General features: G+C 43.7%; 1 protein-coding gene across 1 annotated transcript in view; it reads left to right on the top strand.

The window, feature by feature from the left end:
• PARP14 (poly(ADP-ribose) polymerase family member 14) overlaps nucleotides 1-14,501 on the top strand; it is a 38,872-nt gene that overhangs the window by 16,450 nt on the left and 7,921 nt on the right. Inside the window, exons 18-29 of the mRNA XM_051787708.1 lie at nucleotides 435-609; nucleotides 818-1,102; nucleotides 2,181-2,325; nucleotides 3,974-4,320; nucleotides 5,821-5,960; nucleotides 6,052-6,085; nucleotides 6,797-7,006; nucleotides 7,547-7,783; nucleotides 8,858-11,118; nucleotides 12,675-12,905; nucleotides 13,139-13,360; nucleotides 13,809-13,872. Coding sequence (XP_051643668.1) covers nucleotides 435-609; nucleotides 818-1,102; nucleotides 2,181-2,325; nucleotides 3,974-4,320; nucleotides 5,821-5,960; nucleotides 6,052-6,085; nucleotides 6,797-7,006; nucleotides 7,547-7,783; nucleotides 8,858-11,118; nucleotides 12,675-12,905; nucleotides 13,139-13,360; nucleotides 13,809-13,872 — 4,351 coding nt within the window. The remainder of the gene's footprint in view (nucleotides 1-434; nucleotides 610-817; nucleotides 1,103-2,180; nucleotides 2,326-3,973; nucleotides 4,321-5,820; nucleotides 5,961-6,051; nucleotides 6,086-6,796; nucleotides 7,007-7,546; nucleotides 7,784-8,857; nucleotides 11,119-12,674; nucleotides 12,906-13,138; nucleotides 13,361-13,808; nucleotides 13,873-14,501) is intronic.

Consider the following 14,501-nt stretch of genomic DNA (forward strand, 5'->3'; position numbering starts at 1 on the left):
ACAAGTCTTTCTGGCTGTCACTAACTTCAACCAGCATCAGTTTAGTGGGGTATTTGAAGCAGCTCTTGAGCAGTTGCTTCTTCAGCGCCAAGGGAGAGTGCTCTTGGAATGGTTTTTGCTGTAACAGAGCACAGCATTTGCCCACGTAAGCTGTGTGTGCTGTGCAGGCAGGGGCATCATCTCTGGCCCAGAAACCTGCAAAACGCTCCTCTGTTGTTTCCCATGGAGTGTCTCTGTCATGTTCTGGGCTGGGTTCTGCTATCTGTGTGCCAAAGTTTGGAAGGATTTGAATAACTTGTTTCATCATTTGGTATAAAAGCATTGGAGCTGGGAGGGGAATCTTGGAAGCAAATCGAACTGTCTATGCACAAATTTTTTTCGTGACAGCAACCTGCCCTCTTTCTTTCTGTCTTTCTTACTTCAAAACTTTGCAGATTGAAAGGGTACAGAACCCATATTTTTGGAAGGCCTACCAAATAAAAAAGCGTGAAATGGATAAAAAAAATGGCAACACAAATAATGAGAGGCTTCTGTTTCATGGGACGAGTAAAGAGTCATTAACCTTAATTAACAACCGTGGATTTGACCGGAGCTATGCTGGAATGCACGGTAAAGTGACTATCTAAGCAACCCTTATTTTCCTGAAGGAGGCCAGGACTGATTTACCATGCCATCTGAATAGTCCTGCCTTGCAAAATCATTTGTTTTGTTATATCTCTGTATTGCAAATAAAAAGCAAATTCACTAGCTCTGAAGGTGGCAGATAAGGGATTGCTGCTACTGAAACACTCACAAACATTTGTTTTTCTGACTACAGCTGCAAACTTCGGAAATGGAACATACTTTGCTGTTAATGCCAACTATTCTGCCCACGACAACTACTCTAAACCAGACACGAATGGGAAGAAGCACATGTACTTGGCTCGAGTCCTTGTTGGAGAATATTCTCAGGGCAGAAAAGGAGCGATCACTCCAGAACCAAAAAATGCTAGTAACTCTATAGATCTGTTTGATAGTTCGACTGATGATGTGAGCCGGCCATCCATGTTTGTAATTTTTAATGACATTCAAGCTTACCCAGAATACCTTATCACTTTCACTAGATAAGTTGTTTTGATTGCAGCCAAGATTGCAGGTCTTTCAGCCTTTGTATAGGATGGAAACACCTATAACAAAACACACAGTGAAAACAATAATTAGTTGTATCAAATTAATTTCTATTTCCATTTAAGCAATCTGGCAATTTCTGATACCCCTGGAGTAGACTTCTTGTTTACACTTGGAGCAGCTGAGCATGTTTAACACTTGAGCATAACTTTGTACTGAAAACTTCTGCTAGATTACATATTAAGTCTTTGTACTGTATCGGCTTTTCCATGCAGCCTTAGGGCCTTCCTAATTGCTGATGAGGAGTGGGAAGGGATAGTGCAGCCACGGACTGTACAGTGTTGCATTTCTGATGCCTTCTTACACTCTGTAAGTGACAATCTCATTGTGGATTATGACACAGTGGTTTTCAATAAATAAACTAGTCATAGTTAATGGCTTATGTTTGTCTAGACCTCTCAGAACATTTAGCATTGATTTTCAACCACTGAACTTCAATGAACTTGATGTTACAGATATGGATTGACTTGTTTTTAATACCATAAACCTGCTGCTTTGCAGTGCCTCCAACTACTGAAAACTCTTAGCTCCTCTGAATGAATTGGCTTTGACTTATTTGGTTAGATGATTAAGAAAAAAAAATCTTCCAATACCTTCTTTACATAGTTAGTTGGGTTGCTGTTAAAGTTTTACTGTTGATGTGTCCATGTGAGCAATAACTATTGCAGGGGAACTGTGGCCAAGGAACACCTTTTCAGGGAATGTGGTGTGAAGTACTGTGAGCCTGCAATTCAAGTATCTCAGTAGAGCCATGAACATCAGGCTGTTCATTCGCACCCACCCCATTGTGACAGTGCTGGAACAACTCCCTTTGGGCCTTATTGCTTCTCATTATGTCATTTTTCTAACCACTGAAAAATGCTGACTGTTGAAATCAAGTGTCTTGAAATCAATTTCACCTGGAGCTTAAAATCAAGATATGGGTATGGGGGCCAAAAGTCTTAAGTTTTACTTTTACAATGAATAAACTTATTAAATCTCTGTAACAATACCCATGGTCCATGGTTCATCAGTGTGCCAGGAGCCAGAGGAGATGGCTCCAGGTGCTTCATTGCAGCTGGTGGGTCACTGGTACCAGTCTGACCATTCCCTCCAGAAGACAGTACTGCATCAGTTCTCAGTTTCCCATTGCCACAAGAAGCTGCAGAGGACACCAAGGTATTTTTTCACCAGTGGTTGCATTACAGGTGCCATGGGCATCCAGCATGGAACATAAACCTGCAGCACTGGGCTCTGTGCAGGCAATGAGTGACAGATGCTACTTATCCAGTTTATTCTAATCAAAAGGCAAAGGTGGGGGGCAGGAGCACACAAAGGGACATAGAATCGTAGAATATCCTGAGTTGGAAGGGATCCACAAGGATCATCAAGTGGAACTCCTGGCCTTGCACAGGACAGCCCTGAGAGCATTGTGCAAATGTTTCTTGAACTCTGTCAGGCTTGAGGCTGTGGCCACTTTCCTGGTCACAGGGAAGCCTGTTCCAGTGCCCAACCACCCACCGGATGAAGAACCTTTTCCTAATATCCAACCTAACCGTCCCCAAGTAGAGCTTCAACCTGACACTGCTTGTTCCGCCCTGACCTTGTTCCTCCAGCAGCAGTGTTGCAGAATGTGGCATATGTAAAAGTTTTCTTAAGAAACCATCTTCTCTGAGGTTTAATCTTTGTATACTTTCAAGCTTAATCAACAAGAAAGGAGATTTAATCCATGAAACAGATAGCAGCTAGCAAGAAAGCTCTAATTGCTGTCCAGGTGTTAGACAAAGTACTTGTTGGTAGAATTGCCTTGTTAAGGTTTAGAGCTCGACATGTCTCAGTGATCTCAGACCTAGGATGAGGTTACCAAAGCTTCAGGAGAAGGATGTACCACTGACAGTGAACGTGAAGAATGCCAAAAGGACATTTGGCAGGATGCTCAAGATAAGGAAGAAACTATTAAAGATAACTCAGCAAATCGGCTGAATCAGCTTGACTGGGGTAATATTTTGAGAACAATTCCCATGTGCCCTCTGACAGCCTCACAAATATGCAGTTGGAAAATGCTTATAGGGGAAAGCAGAAAAGTATTTCAGTCACCACTGGTGAGAAAAAATACACAGTGGATATGAAACTTAAATATGCTGTGGATGACCAAGGAAAGCAAACATCCATTAGACATGTTGATAAATCTGAAGGTAAGTAAAAGCATCTTGACAAACTGACGTTTGGATATTTGGCAGGATCCCCAAGATAAAGAAGAAACTATTAAAGATAACAACTGTGCTGAATCGGCTTTGACTGGGGTAATGGTAATTCCGGCAAGGGGAGATCATGACCACCAACTCACTTGGCCCACCAAGTGAAGAAACCCACCGACCCAAAAGAAGAGAAAGATTGAGAGCATGTGGATTAATTGGCATGAGAAGTAAGACAATCGTTAACCAGCAGAAGACAGGAGACTAATTAATAAGAGAACTAAGTAACTTGTAGCCAAGGAACATTACTGCCTTTGTTTGATAAAATATATGAACAGTGAAAGAAACCGCTTTGGTAGTCTCTGTGCTGGCTTTGTGGATTTGCCACCCAGCGCTTCTTTCTGCACAGAACTGTAAATAAATGAAATGCTCGACTGCATGTGTGGATTGGCCTCTTGTACAGCGGGTGAAAGAAACTCTTTTGGGACAACAGCGACACGGGCTGGCAGCCCCCGGCACAGGGGCAGAGGGGACATTCTGTCAGGTGAAGGGGGTGCCCGAGGCAGCTTTGGGTGCTCGAGGGGGAGAAAAGCTTAAGGGCGCGGGTGTGAAGCTGCGACGGGGGTCCCGAGGAGCCGTCCTGGGGCGGGTGTGCCGCGACAGACGGCAGCGGAGCCCCGAGAGGCGGGTGCCTGCCGGGAAAAGGCGCGGCCGCCGCTCTGGGAAGCGAAAGCGAAAGCGGCGGGGAGCGGAGCCGTCGGTGCGGCGATGGCGGGGCAGCGCCCGGGCACCTTCCCGCTGCTGGTGCGCGGGGACTGGGGCTCCGCCGAGCCGCCGCCCGCCCTGAAGAAGAAGCTGCTCTGCTACTTCCAAAGCCAGAAGCGCTCGGGAGGCGGCGAGTGCGAGCTGCGGGCCGGGACCGACGCCGAGACCGGGACCGGGACCGGGCATCTCCTCGTCTGCTTCGCCCGCCCCGAGGGTGAGCGGCCGGGCCGGGCGGGTCGGGGCGGGGGACCCGGCGGGTCCAGGGCTCGGGGTATGGATCAGGGTGTGGGGTCCCTGCAGGGATGAGTGAGGGTGTTGGGGGTGGCAACTCACAAGCCTAAACCTCTTGCTAGTTAAAAGATACGTTCTAACTTAGTTGTAATACTATCTCCTGTCTAGTATGTCATCTACAGTATCTATAGTACATAGATACCATATACACCCCCTAATATACAGGATAGATAGTCTCTAAACATGGTGTGATTCTTGTGGATGTCCTGTGCAGGGCCAAAACTTGGACTCAGCGATTCTTGTGGATGCCTTCCAACTCAGAATATTCTGTGATTTTTTTCTTATCTATATGCTTAGATTTGGTGTTTAGTTCTATCCTCTGGATTATGTGTTGCAGAAAAGCTATAAGCTAATAAATATATCCTACGAGCTATATGTCCATATATATTAATCTTGATGCACACTAGTATTCTCCAGATTGCTCTTGGGATAATAAAGGTTACACTAATCTAACTATATATGTGGTAGTTACAGATATATATGTATAAAATATGACATATATAAGATGCCTGTATTTCTCTAAACTTGCTGCAACGTGGAAAGGATTTAGCTGCAGTTGGGTTAGATGTACACATACACATGCATGTATGTGCATAAACACACACACAGATATATATATTTATTTTTTTTTCCTTGCCTTATGTATCCCAGTTGCTGACTCAAAGAGCCGGTAAGTTCAGGACATAGAGCCACAAGCCATCTTGGCACTGGCTGAAAGAGGATGTGAAAGGCTTGTGGGCGGAACCGGGACTCAGTGGATACCCCCATAAAACACGTGATAGAGCTGAGCTTTGCATCTCTCGTGTTGCTTTGGGGAAATAATGTCCTCTGCTGTTCCGTTTCTTTTCAGGCAGAAAGCCTTGTGTATACTGTGTTCGTGTTACGAGTTGAAAGCTCTTTGATTTCGTGAGACAGCATGTGTGTCTGTCCTGGGTCCGGCTAGGACAGGGATAACTTTTGCAGCAGCCGAGAGGGGCACAGCCAGGACCCAGGGGATATTCGATCCCACCTCAGCAAGCACAGGGGGAGCGGGCAGGGAGGGCGGTTTTCCAGTGTTTGGCGAAATAAGCGGTTGGGTGAGCAATGGCGCCTGAAGTGCTCGCCCCTATTGTACACTCTGCTATTAGGATTGGGGATGTTACTGCCCGTTTTTCTGATTTCTAGTAAAATGGCCTTATGTCACCCTGTGACCTTTAATTTTTTGTGCCTCCAGTTCTCCTCTCCATCCCGTCACCAGGGGTTGCAGGGGTAAGGGGTAGTTAGCAAGCAGCATGTGATGTGGGGTGTTTCAGTGGGAGCAATAAATTGTGGAATACCATTCCTAAACCACGACAGTGTCCTAACGTAATGGTGGAAAAGCGCTAGGTAATCCAAAGCTGTATTTCTATTCAGATTTTCACTGGGGTGTTTTGGTTTAATTTAGTGAAGCAACGAGTTCTTCAGAGACAGCCTCATGAGTTGCATTTGGAAGGAAAAGGAAAAGTGAAGTTGACTGTCACAGAGCCTGAAACCACACGAGCTACTGAAGAGGAGACACTTGAAGAAAAACTAGCTCCCACAGAGGTGAGTAAAAATTATAATCCCAACCAGAGGTTTGAAACAGTGGTGACAGCATGAAATCTGTCACTGATATTTTGCTTTCACTTTATTTTAGGCTCTGGATGCCATGAGCAACCTTCAAACAAAAGGTAAAATGCTATCCATCACTCTGATTCTTCCTGAAACAAAAGATATTGGTGCTTTTCTCCACAAATGGCTCCCGTTCTGGGGGCAGTTTTGCTGAAAGTTTCTGAGTTTGTAGTGTGACTCAGGTGATAGAGGGAAAGATGTCTGGCTGGTGACACTGCAGACTTGATCACCACAAATGGAGTTCACCTGGCCAGACTTGGACAATGGGCCTGGTTTAGCTTCCTGCTGCACTGATGGCAGGGCACGGTGGTCATCAGGGGGCTTTACGTCGAGTCAAGCAGGGCTGCTGGTGGCCTGTGGTGCCTGTGGATGTCCTGGGCTATGTTCAGGCTTATTACACCTGCACCAGGGCTGAGAAACAGATGCAGAGGCTGCAGAGTGTCTCCCAGCCCTTACTGACACCTGGGCAGCTGTGGCCAATTATCTCAATGGCTTTTAGTTGAGTTTAGTCTCTGACCCAGAGACACACCAGTGACCTTGACTTGTTTACTCATGCCTACTTTTGTGCCACCACAGAAGGTGCCTGCAGCTTGCAGAATATTGCATCTGGGCTGGTTTGGATCCCAAAATGTCGAGGGATACCCTGCAGTATTTGTTTGGTTAGCAATTTCTTTTCTTGGGGAAGGAAAGGAGAGTAAGGGTAAGAAGAATCTGCTTATTCCGGGAAATGTGTACCAACATTCTGTGACTTACTTATCTTTGTGCTGCAGAGAGTTTTGTTCCAAGCAGCGAACTCCAGGAAGAAGCTGGCTCTGCAGAGACCTCACCTTCGGTGGTGTTTGAGAACATACAAAAATGCAGTCCAAACTGCTTACGTTTGCTGTTGGAGAACATCAGCGGCCTGACTGTAGATGAGGACTTCACTGTGGAAGTGATACCTGAAATAAATGTTGCTGTAGCTACCTTTATACAAAGTCTTGGTAAGAGAGGGGGACACCATCATTCATCACCGTGTATATGTACAAGTAACAGCTTTCAGAGCCCGATTCCTCTCCTGTTAGAGATCCAGACTGTTTTATAAAAGTACCTGGGTTGCAGTCTCTCAAGAAAGATGTCTTACATACAGCTCTGCCAAAGTGTCTGCGACCCAAATGTTACACTGAAAAAGGAAAATGGTGGTGCCTCCATTCATTGAAATTGGATGAGAATGGTTCATTGTTCCCATCTTGGCTTGGGTTAGATGAAGAATTGGAAGTGCACAGAATGTGGGGATTTTTGCAAGTTGTTGAGCTATATAAAGTCTCCTTTTGAGAAGACAGGATACTTCTGAGATGGGAACAGAGACACAGTGGTGTCTTTTCCCCTTTTTTATTACAACATAGACTAATTTGGCACCCAAGACACTTTTGTTCCAAGTACAGGGAGAAGTAGACTGGGCTCGTTCTCTTCCAGGATGGATAGCTGAGGCTGATGTTGACCCAGGAAAACACGGTCCCTTCCTCCTGCTCTTCTCTTTACAGATACTGAAGAGTTTGTGAAAACATGTTTACAACACAAGAGAGTCAGAGAATTCAAAATGACTGCCAGGGTTCTTGAATTAACCCGGACCATCAAGGCCGAAAACCTCCCGGACAGCATTTCCCCAGATTACATCACAGTTTACTTTGAGAGTGCGCGGAACGGAGGGGGGCCTGTGTCAGATGTCCAGCACTTCCCTGAGGAGAACTCAGCCATCATTACTTTCTGTGATCGCAAAGGTAACACTGTCTTTTGCCTGACCAAGGTGCTCGCAGGCAGACAACTCGCAAGCAAATCTCTGCAGACTTTTCATTAGGGGAAGCCTGGCTTGCTGTCGCTAAAGTCAGCGTATGCTGCCTTTTTCCTGAGTGCTCTGGATTTAGAAATACTGCTGCATGTCTAGGGTTTCGGAATCTCTTGTGGTTTCCCTGGGTTTGGTTTCTTTTTGGTGTTTATTTTTCTTTATCTTATCAAAGATTCCTTTTAATACCTGCTTTGTGCATGGGTTGTTCGCACTGGTGTTTTTTCCCCATTTGCAGAGGGTTTTATCTGCAGTACAACACTAATTGTACTTAGAGGTAGAGAGAGCAGGATCTGTCAATGACTTCAGCTTTCGCAGTTCACTTTCAGAAACTAATTAGGATGAAATATCTTCATTTCAGGCAAGAATAAAGCTAAAGAACAATCTAGTTACTATTCCTTGTGTTGAATCACTGTCCTGTTTTTGTGCTGTGCAACCTCTGGTAAATACCTCTGTGTTAGGAGACTCCTGGCGTAGTGAAGTTATTTCCTCTTAGTTAAAGATTTATCTGCCAAGTGATTCCTTTTCATCTGACACTCAGAATTTTCTTAAGAATATTTTTTACATTAAGTTAATATGTAATTTGGATCATTATAATGTGGTTTTAAGTCACTGCCAACATTCTAATTTCTTTGCTTAGTCCATTCCAACTAAATTGGCAAAAAGAAAAAAGGGTAAAATGCACTAGCCTAAAGAATTTCATTTGAAGTTAAGGAGTATTTCATAGTATATGTTGATATAGCCCTGCTCTGTGGTGAAGTTTCCTTAGGAAACAAGAGTAAGGTGTAGCTCTACATGTAAATGCAGACACAAGCATATTTACCCAACTAGTAGGAGCCAAGCCTCTTCCATTGTCCCCTACAGAGTGGTTTGGAAATCCGAGAGACATAAAAATAGCTCTTTGAAATTAAAGAGAAAAAAAATCAATGTAATAGTTCTATAACCAGAGACATTTGCTTGATTTGAAGTTAATGATATCTTTGTGTTTGTACATATGTGCACTGCCTTTCAGATGTGAACACAGTCTTGGAAAAGCAGCATTTGCTGGAACAGACACTGATTTCTGTGCATCCCTATTACCACTCCCTGGGAACAGCTCTCTACGGAGGAGAAAGACCAACTATCAAGATGCCAGACCCCGTTGGGGTGCCACTAGACCCGTATGTCTGGCAGTTTTTACAAAGGCATAATAAACTGATCCAAGGCATAAACCAGGAAATGGCAGTTTGCCATTGTGAGCTCAAATGGCCCCAGGCAGACTGTGCAAACCCCAAGGTCACGTTGTGCCCTTCGTCATCTCTCTCCGAGCAGAACAAGGCAATGATTAAGTTGATCAAGACGTGGAAGCAAGATGCTTCTGAGGAGTTCTCACGTATCATGGCACGTTACACAGCTATAAAATGTAAAGTCAAGTCAGCAGATTGGGGAGATGTGAAAACCAGGTTGTTGGAAGATGTTTCTTTGATCATAACTGATATTTCTGAGGACGTGGTGGCGATTGCAGGCAGCAGAGCAGCAGTGGAGAGCGCAGAGAAAGAAGTGAGGGAATGCATGGAAAAGGCCATGAAGCAAAGTGAAAGGGAAAAACAAAGCATAGAAATTTCTGTGCCAGTGGTCCCAGGGAAGTATGCTGTGCTACACAATGCTGGGTTAGAAGAGAGTATTCACAAGGAATATCCATGCCTCAGGATCTTTTATGATGACAAAAAAAAGGCTGTTCAGTTGTGTGGATTACCTGCGGAAGTATATAAAATCAAAGCTGACTTACTGGAAAAGGTGTTGAGTATGCCTTATACATCAGTGTCCATTGATCCCCATGTTTTCCACTATCTACAGGGTTTGGATAATAAAAAAATGTCAGATACGTTATTCCTTCAGAAAAAAATTAATACTTTTTATGAACTTGAGGAGGATACTGTGTTGCTGTATGGAGATTCTCCCACAGACCTTTTAGAAGCAGAAAAGCAAATAAAAACCAGCTTAGAATCCAAGTGCATCAATGTGGAGGACGGTGAGGTCATGAAAAAAGAGCAGTGGAAGAAACTTCTTGTCTCCTTGCATAAGACATACAGTTCTTCCCAGGAAACTGTAATCACTGAGCAGTCTGTTGGAAAAGAAAATAAAGTGATTATTGCTGGCTTTTCTAAGGCTGTGACAGAGGTTTATCAGAAGCTTAATGATTTTATAGATAAAAACACGCTTGTGGAAAAAATAATCCCAGCAAGATCAGTGGTGGTAGAGTTCATAGAGAAGGAGAAATCTGGTGCTTATTGTGAATTGAGGAAGAAAGGGGTGACAGTACGTTTTGACATCAAGACACCATGTATTTCCCTGAGGGGACCAAGAGCAGAAGTGCCAGAAGCAGTCAACATGTTTGAAAAACTTGTCTCATCCCTTTACTCAAAAAATGTGCCAATTGATAAACCAGGAGCCAAAGAGTTCTTCATTGAGAGGCAAGATTCCTGTGTTTTTGAGGCAAAGCAGAAATTTAGATGTTTCATTAGAATCAAGGAAGAAGAAGAAAAACAACAACAACAATGGAAGGGTGAGAAAGTGAAAAGAAAGCTCTACTACGAAACAAGACTACCACATGGAATTGTAGTAGCAGTGTATAAAGGTGACTTGAGTGATTATCCTGTTGATGTTGTGGTGAATGCATCTAATGAAGACCTACAGCTCCTTGGTGGCATTTCTGGGGCACTGTTAAGAGCTGCTGGTCCAGCGCTGCAAGAAGAGTGCGATGAGCGGGTGAGGATGATCGGGCGTTTCCAGCCTGGGAGCGCAGTTCTCACGGGCGCTGGGAAACTCCCCTGCAAGAACGTCATTCATGCTGTTGGGCCTAGGTGGAGGAAGGAGGAGCCAGAAAAGTGTATATGGTTGTTAAAAAAGGCAGTGAAGAAAAGTCTAGAACTAGCTGAAACATACAATTGTTCTTCCATAGCTCTGCCTGCTATAAGCGGAGGGATTTTTGGCTTTCCGCTGCAGACATGTGCAGATTCAATTGCATCTGCCATCAAGGAGACCCTGGAAGGATCCATGGGGGACAGCAGCTTGAAGGAGGTCCATCTGGTAGATAATGCTGAAGAAACCGTTCAGGTCTTGAGTGAGACAGTAAAAGAAATGTTTTCAGGTAAATCATCTTCCCCAACACCGCACGTGGAAAGCTGTAAGATGAGAAAAAGGCAGAAGAAGACAAAAGAAGGTGTGAAGATGGTTACTACAAAGGAAGGACTTTGTGTCCATGTAGAGGAGAAAAACACTCAGGAAGCCACGGTAGGTCATGGATTTTCTGCTTGCTCTCTAACTTTATGGTAAAATCCTCTTTAGTTTAAGTAAAAAAGGAAGAACAGTAGGTCATGCTGTTTTACAAGGCACTTGCTACATAAGGAATCAAGAGTGTGCTAGCTAAACGGGGATGCAAGCTTGCAAAACTGGGCGCTGGTTGGGATCTGTCCCTCTGCAGCTGTTTCTAGAGGGCAGCTTTGAATCTCAGGATGTTTTATTCTCAGCTTGGTTCTGTTTTCCTTTTTTCCAGATCTAAGGCCAACATGTAAAATAGTTTGCTTGTAGAAGGTAGAAATACCTCGTACAATTATTTGTATGATCTGCAGCTATCTTGGTTGGATATTATGGTAAATCAGTACCTGCCCGGGCTGCTGTTTTGGGAAGGCTAACAGGAAGGTTGGAGCTTATTTTAGTTCCCTATTCTTTGGATGGGTGAAAGTGACAGCCTATGGAGAATTTACTGAGTTCTAGAAAAGAGACGCCATAAAAGAGTCCATGTTCAGATTGTTTTACCAAAGTTTAGACCAGATTTCTCCCATTTTATTTTTTTATTCATTTTGTTAGCAAAGGGTTTAACTGCTACTCATATAGACCATTAAGACTCAATTTACACCTCTGATGTAGGTTTCCCCTTTTGTTTTCTTTTCTTCAATGATGTAGAGTGCATCTGGATAAATCTTTTTCAGCAACTGCTGTTTTTCATACTTTGGAGTTTAAAATATCCCTAAATTACTATTATTATAATTATCCTCCTATTTCAGTGGCCATGTTGGTGCATGTAAAAGCTGATTCCAAGAAAGCAATACTAGATATGAAAAAAACTTCCGTATGACACACATGTCAAATTGCTTGGTAGTTAAAACATCTCCAGTGGAAAAAAGCAAAGTAATCACCAAACTTCAGGACTTCACCTGTTTTACTTCACGACAGCAGAACTACCTCCCTTTGCCTGATTTTGGTTCATGAGGTGCTGCTTTTCTGATAAGGTGTAGACAATCCTACATCAGTGAAATGGAGAAAGGAACATTAAACTTTTGACATTAGGTGTACCTTATACAATATCTATGTTTTGCATCCTGTGATGATGCTGGACAAGAAGGAGCAATGCTGCAGTGGTTCTTCACAAGGAAATGTTGGAAAGTCTGGATCTGGGGAGAGGGGGTGAGACAAATGGCAGAGGATGGGTTTATTTCACCTGCCCAAACATTGGCATCTGCTCAGGATAAGGTGATTCACAGCTTCACCACCGCTGAGACCTTGAGAGCTATGGATGGATGGATGGATGGGTGGATGAGTGGGTGGATGGATGACCTGCTCACACATAGTACCTGTGGTGTTGGTATTCACAGTGGGTCTAATGCTGCCTACCACAGATTTCCTACAAATCCGGGAAGACTCAGTGTCCAGAAGCTGTGCTGAAAACCAGGTGGATCTGGGGCATCTGGTTTCTTATGCCATGTATGGCTTTGGTAGTGCTGTTTGTCTTGATGCATATTTTGGCTCCAAGTCTGGCTACAGATATTTTTGCTGTAATCTTGTTGCAGACGGATGTTGTTGTCAACAGTGTTGGCCCAGATCTGCAGTTTGGCGTGGGGCCTCTTTGCAAAGCCTTGCTGGAAAGAGCTGGACCAGCACTCCAAGTAGACTTTGACAAAGAAAAACAAAGTCAGGCTTCTGGTCCAGGGAGTGTGGTCTGCACCAGTGGACATGCTCTGGCCTGCAAGTCCGTGTTTCATGCCATACTACCCGGGTGGAATGGAGCAGAGACAGAGAAGGTACCTTTCAAATATTAAATTAAAATAAATACATTTGGAAAAACTTTGCGATCTGTCCTGAAGTTTCAGGTTTTAGCTTAGTTAATTTAGATGGCTTGACTCCATTTGCTTCTGTTAGAGTGACCTTAAAGGTGCTTTGATGCACTGAGAGCTTCTTCTCCTACTGGTTACTCTCTTTGGAACCGATAATAAATAATGCCTTAGAAAAAAAGTATCTTTACTGTGTTTTTCAGGTCCTAGAAGATGTAATCAATTTGTGCTTGAAGAAAGCTGAAGAACTTGAACTGAAATCGATCTCTTTCCCAGCTATTGGGACCGGAGGATTTGGATTTCCTAAAACCATTGTTTCTAAGTTAATGTTTGATGTGGTGTTTGAGTTCAGTAGTAGCCACACTCCAAAGAATCTACAGGAAGTTCATTTTCTCTTGCATCCAAAAGATGTTGATAACATTCAGGTAGTTTTTCTCAGGACAAAGCTGTCTATGTTACGTGCTGTTCTGGTTGTGCCTTACTAATGTATTTTAGTTATATTGCTTTCTTGAGGGAATAATTTAGCACTTTCTTACTGCTGTGGGCCACTGACAGTGGGATATCTCTCCAGTGTCTCTGAAATATAAACTCTCAGCAAGCACAAGCTGCAGACAAAATTGGCCTCAATGCTGGCTGAAAATGCCTGTAGATGCTCCCTCGTCTTTTGACAGAGGAGATCTGGCAATTCAGAGACATTATTTCTTATCATACTGTCTACACTGCGTCTTCAGCTGTTCTTAATGACATCAAAATACAACTGTAAATTCCATTAGGGGGCTCAGCAAGAGCTACATGGCTGTTAATCTTAATTATAGAAACATTCCATGGATAAACTGTGAAATACTGTCTTTGGTACCTTTTTTCTCTCCTTAGGCTTTTACCACTGAACTAGAACATAGGGTAGCTGCAAGTTGCAATGCTGCAGCACCACAGCCAAGTAAGTTGTGTAGGGGCAGGAGGTGGGGCAGGGGGGAGAATGTAAATACTGTGGAGTGGTTTTATATGTATCAGGAAACGAAATAAATCATCTGGGCACAGGGCATTTTTCTTCCTCCTAATGGACTTTCCTTCTTAAATGCCATTTGTAAAATCTGTAGGAATTCTTTTGTTCAGGGCACGCTCAACTCTTGGTGAGGCCAATCTTATCATATGGAAGAGAGTGTCCCAGTAGGAAACCCAAGTGGAAGAACTTTGCCAAACAAGCCATGAGTGATATGTATTTCTGTACCTTTAATCTCCTCTACAGAGATATATATACACGGAATGGATTTGACCCAATAGCAAAAGCATCTGAGTGAACTGCTCCAAGGGCAGAGGCTTATTCATAAGGATATACAGCTCACTCTTCTCAGTTGCTGGGTACCAGGGAGATGAATTAAGAGTGTGCAGATAAAATATGACTTAGAGAAGTTTAGGCTAGAAGGAAGGAACAGTTTTGTAGCTGTGAAGGTAAAGATGAAATCACTTGCAAAACTGATGTGATGGGATCTCCATTATTGGCAATGCTGAAGCTGGATACTCCATTTCTTGTAGGGGTTAATTCAGGAAACTGTGTTACAGAGCTGC

Source organism: Manacus candei, unplaced genomic scaffold, assembly GCF_025592945.1.
Source record: "Manacus candei isolate 608988 ecotype Guabito, Panama unplaced genomic scaffold, ASM2559294v1 h1tg000023l, whole genome shotgun sequence".
In the NCBI taxonomy this organism is placed as follows: domain Eukaryota; kingdom Metazoa; phylum Chordata; class Aves; order Passeriformes; family Pipridae; genus Manacus; species Manacus candei.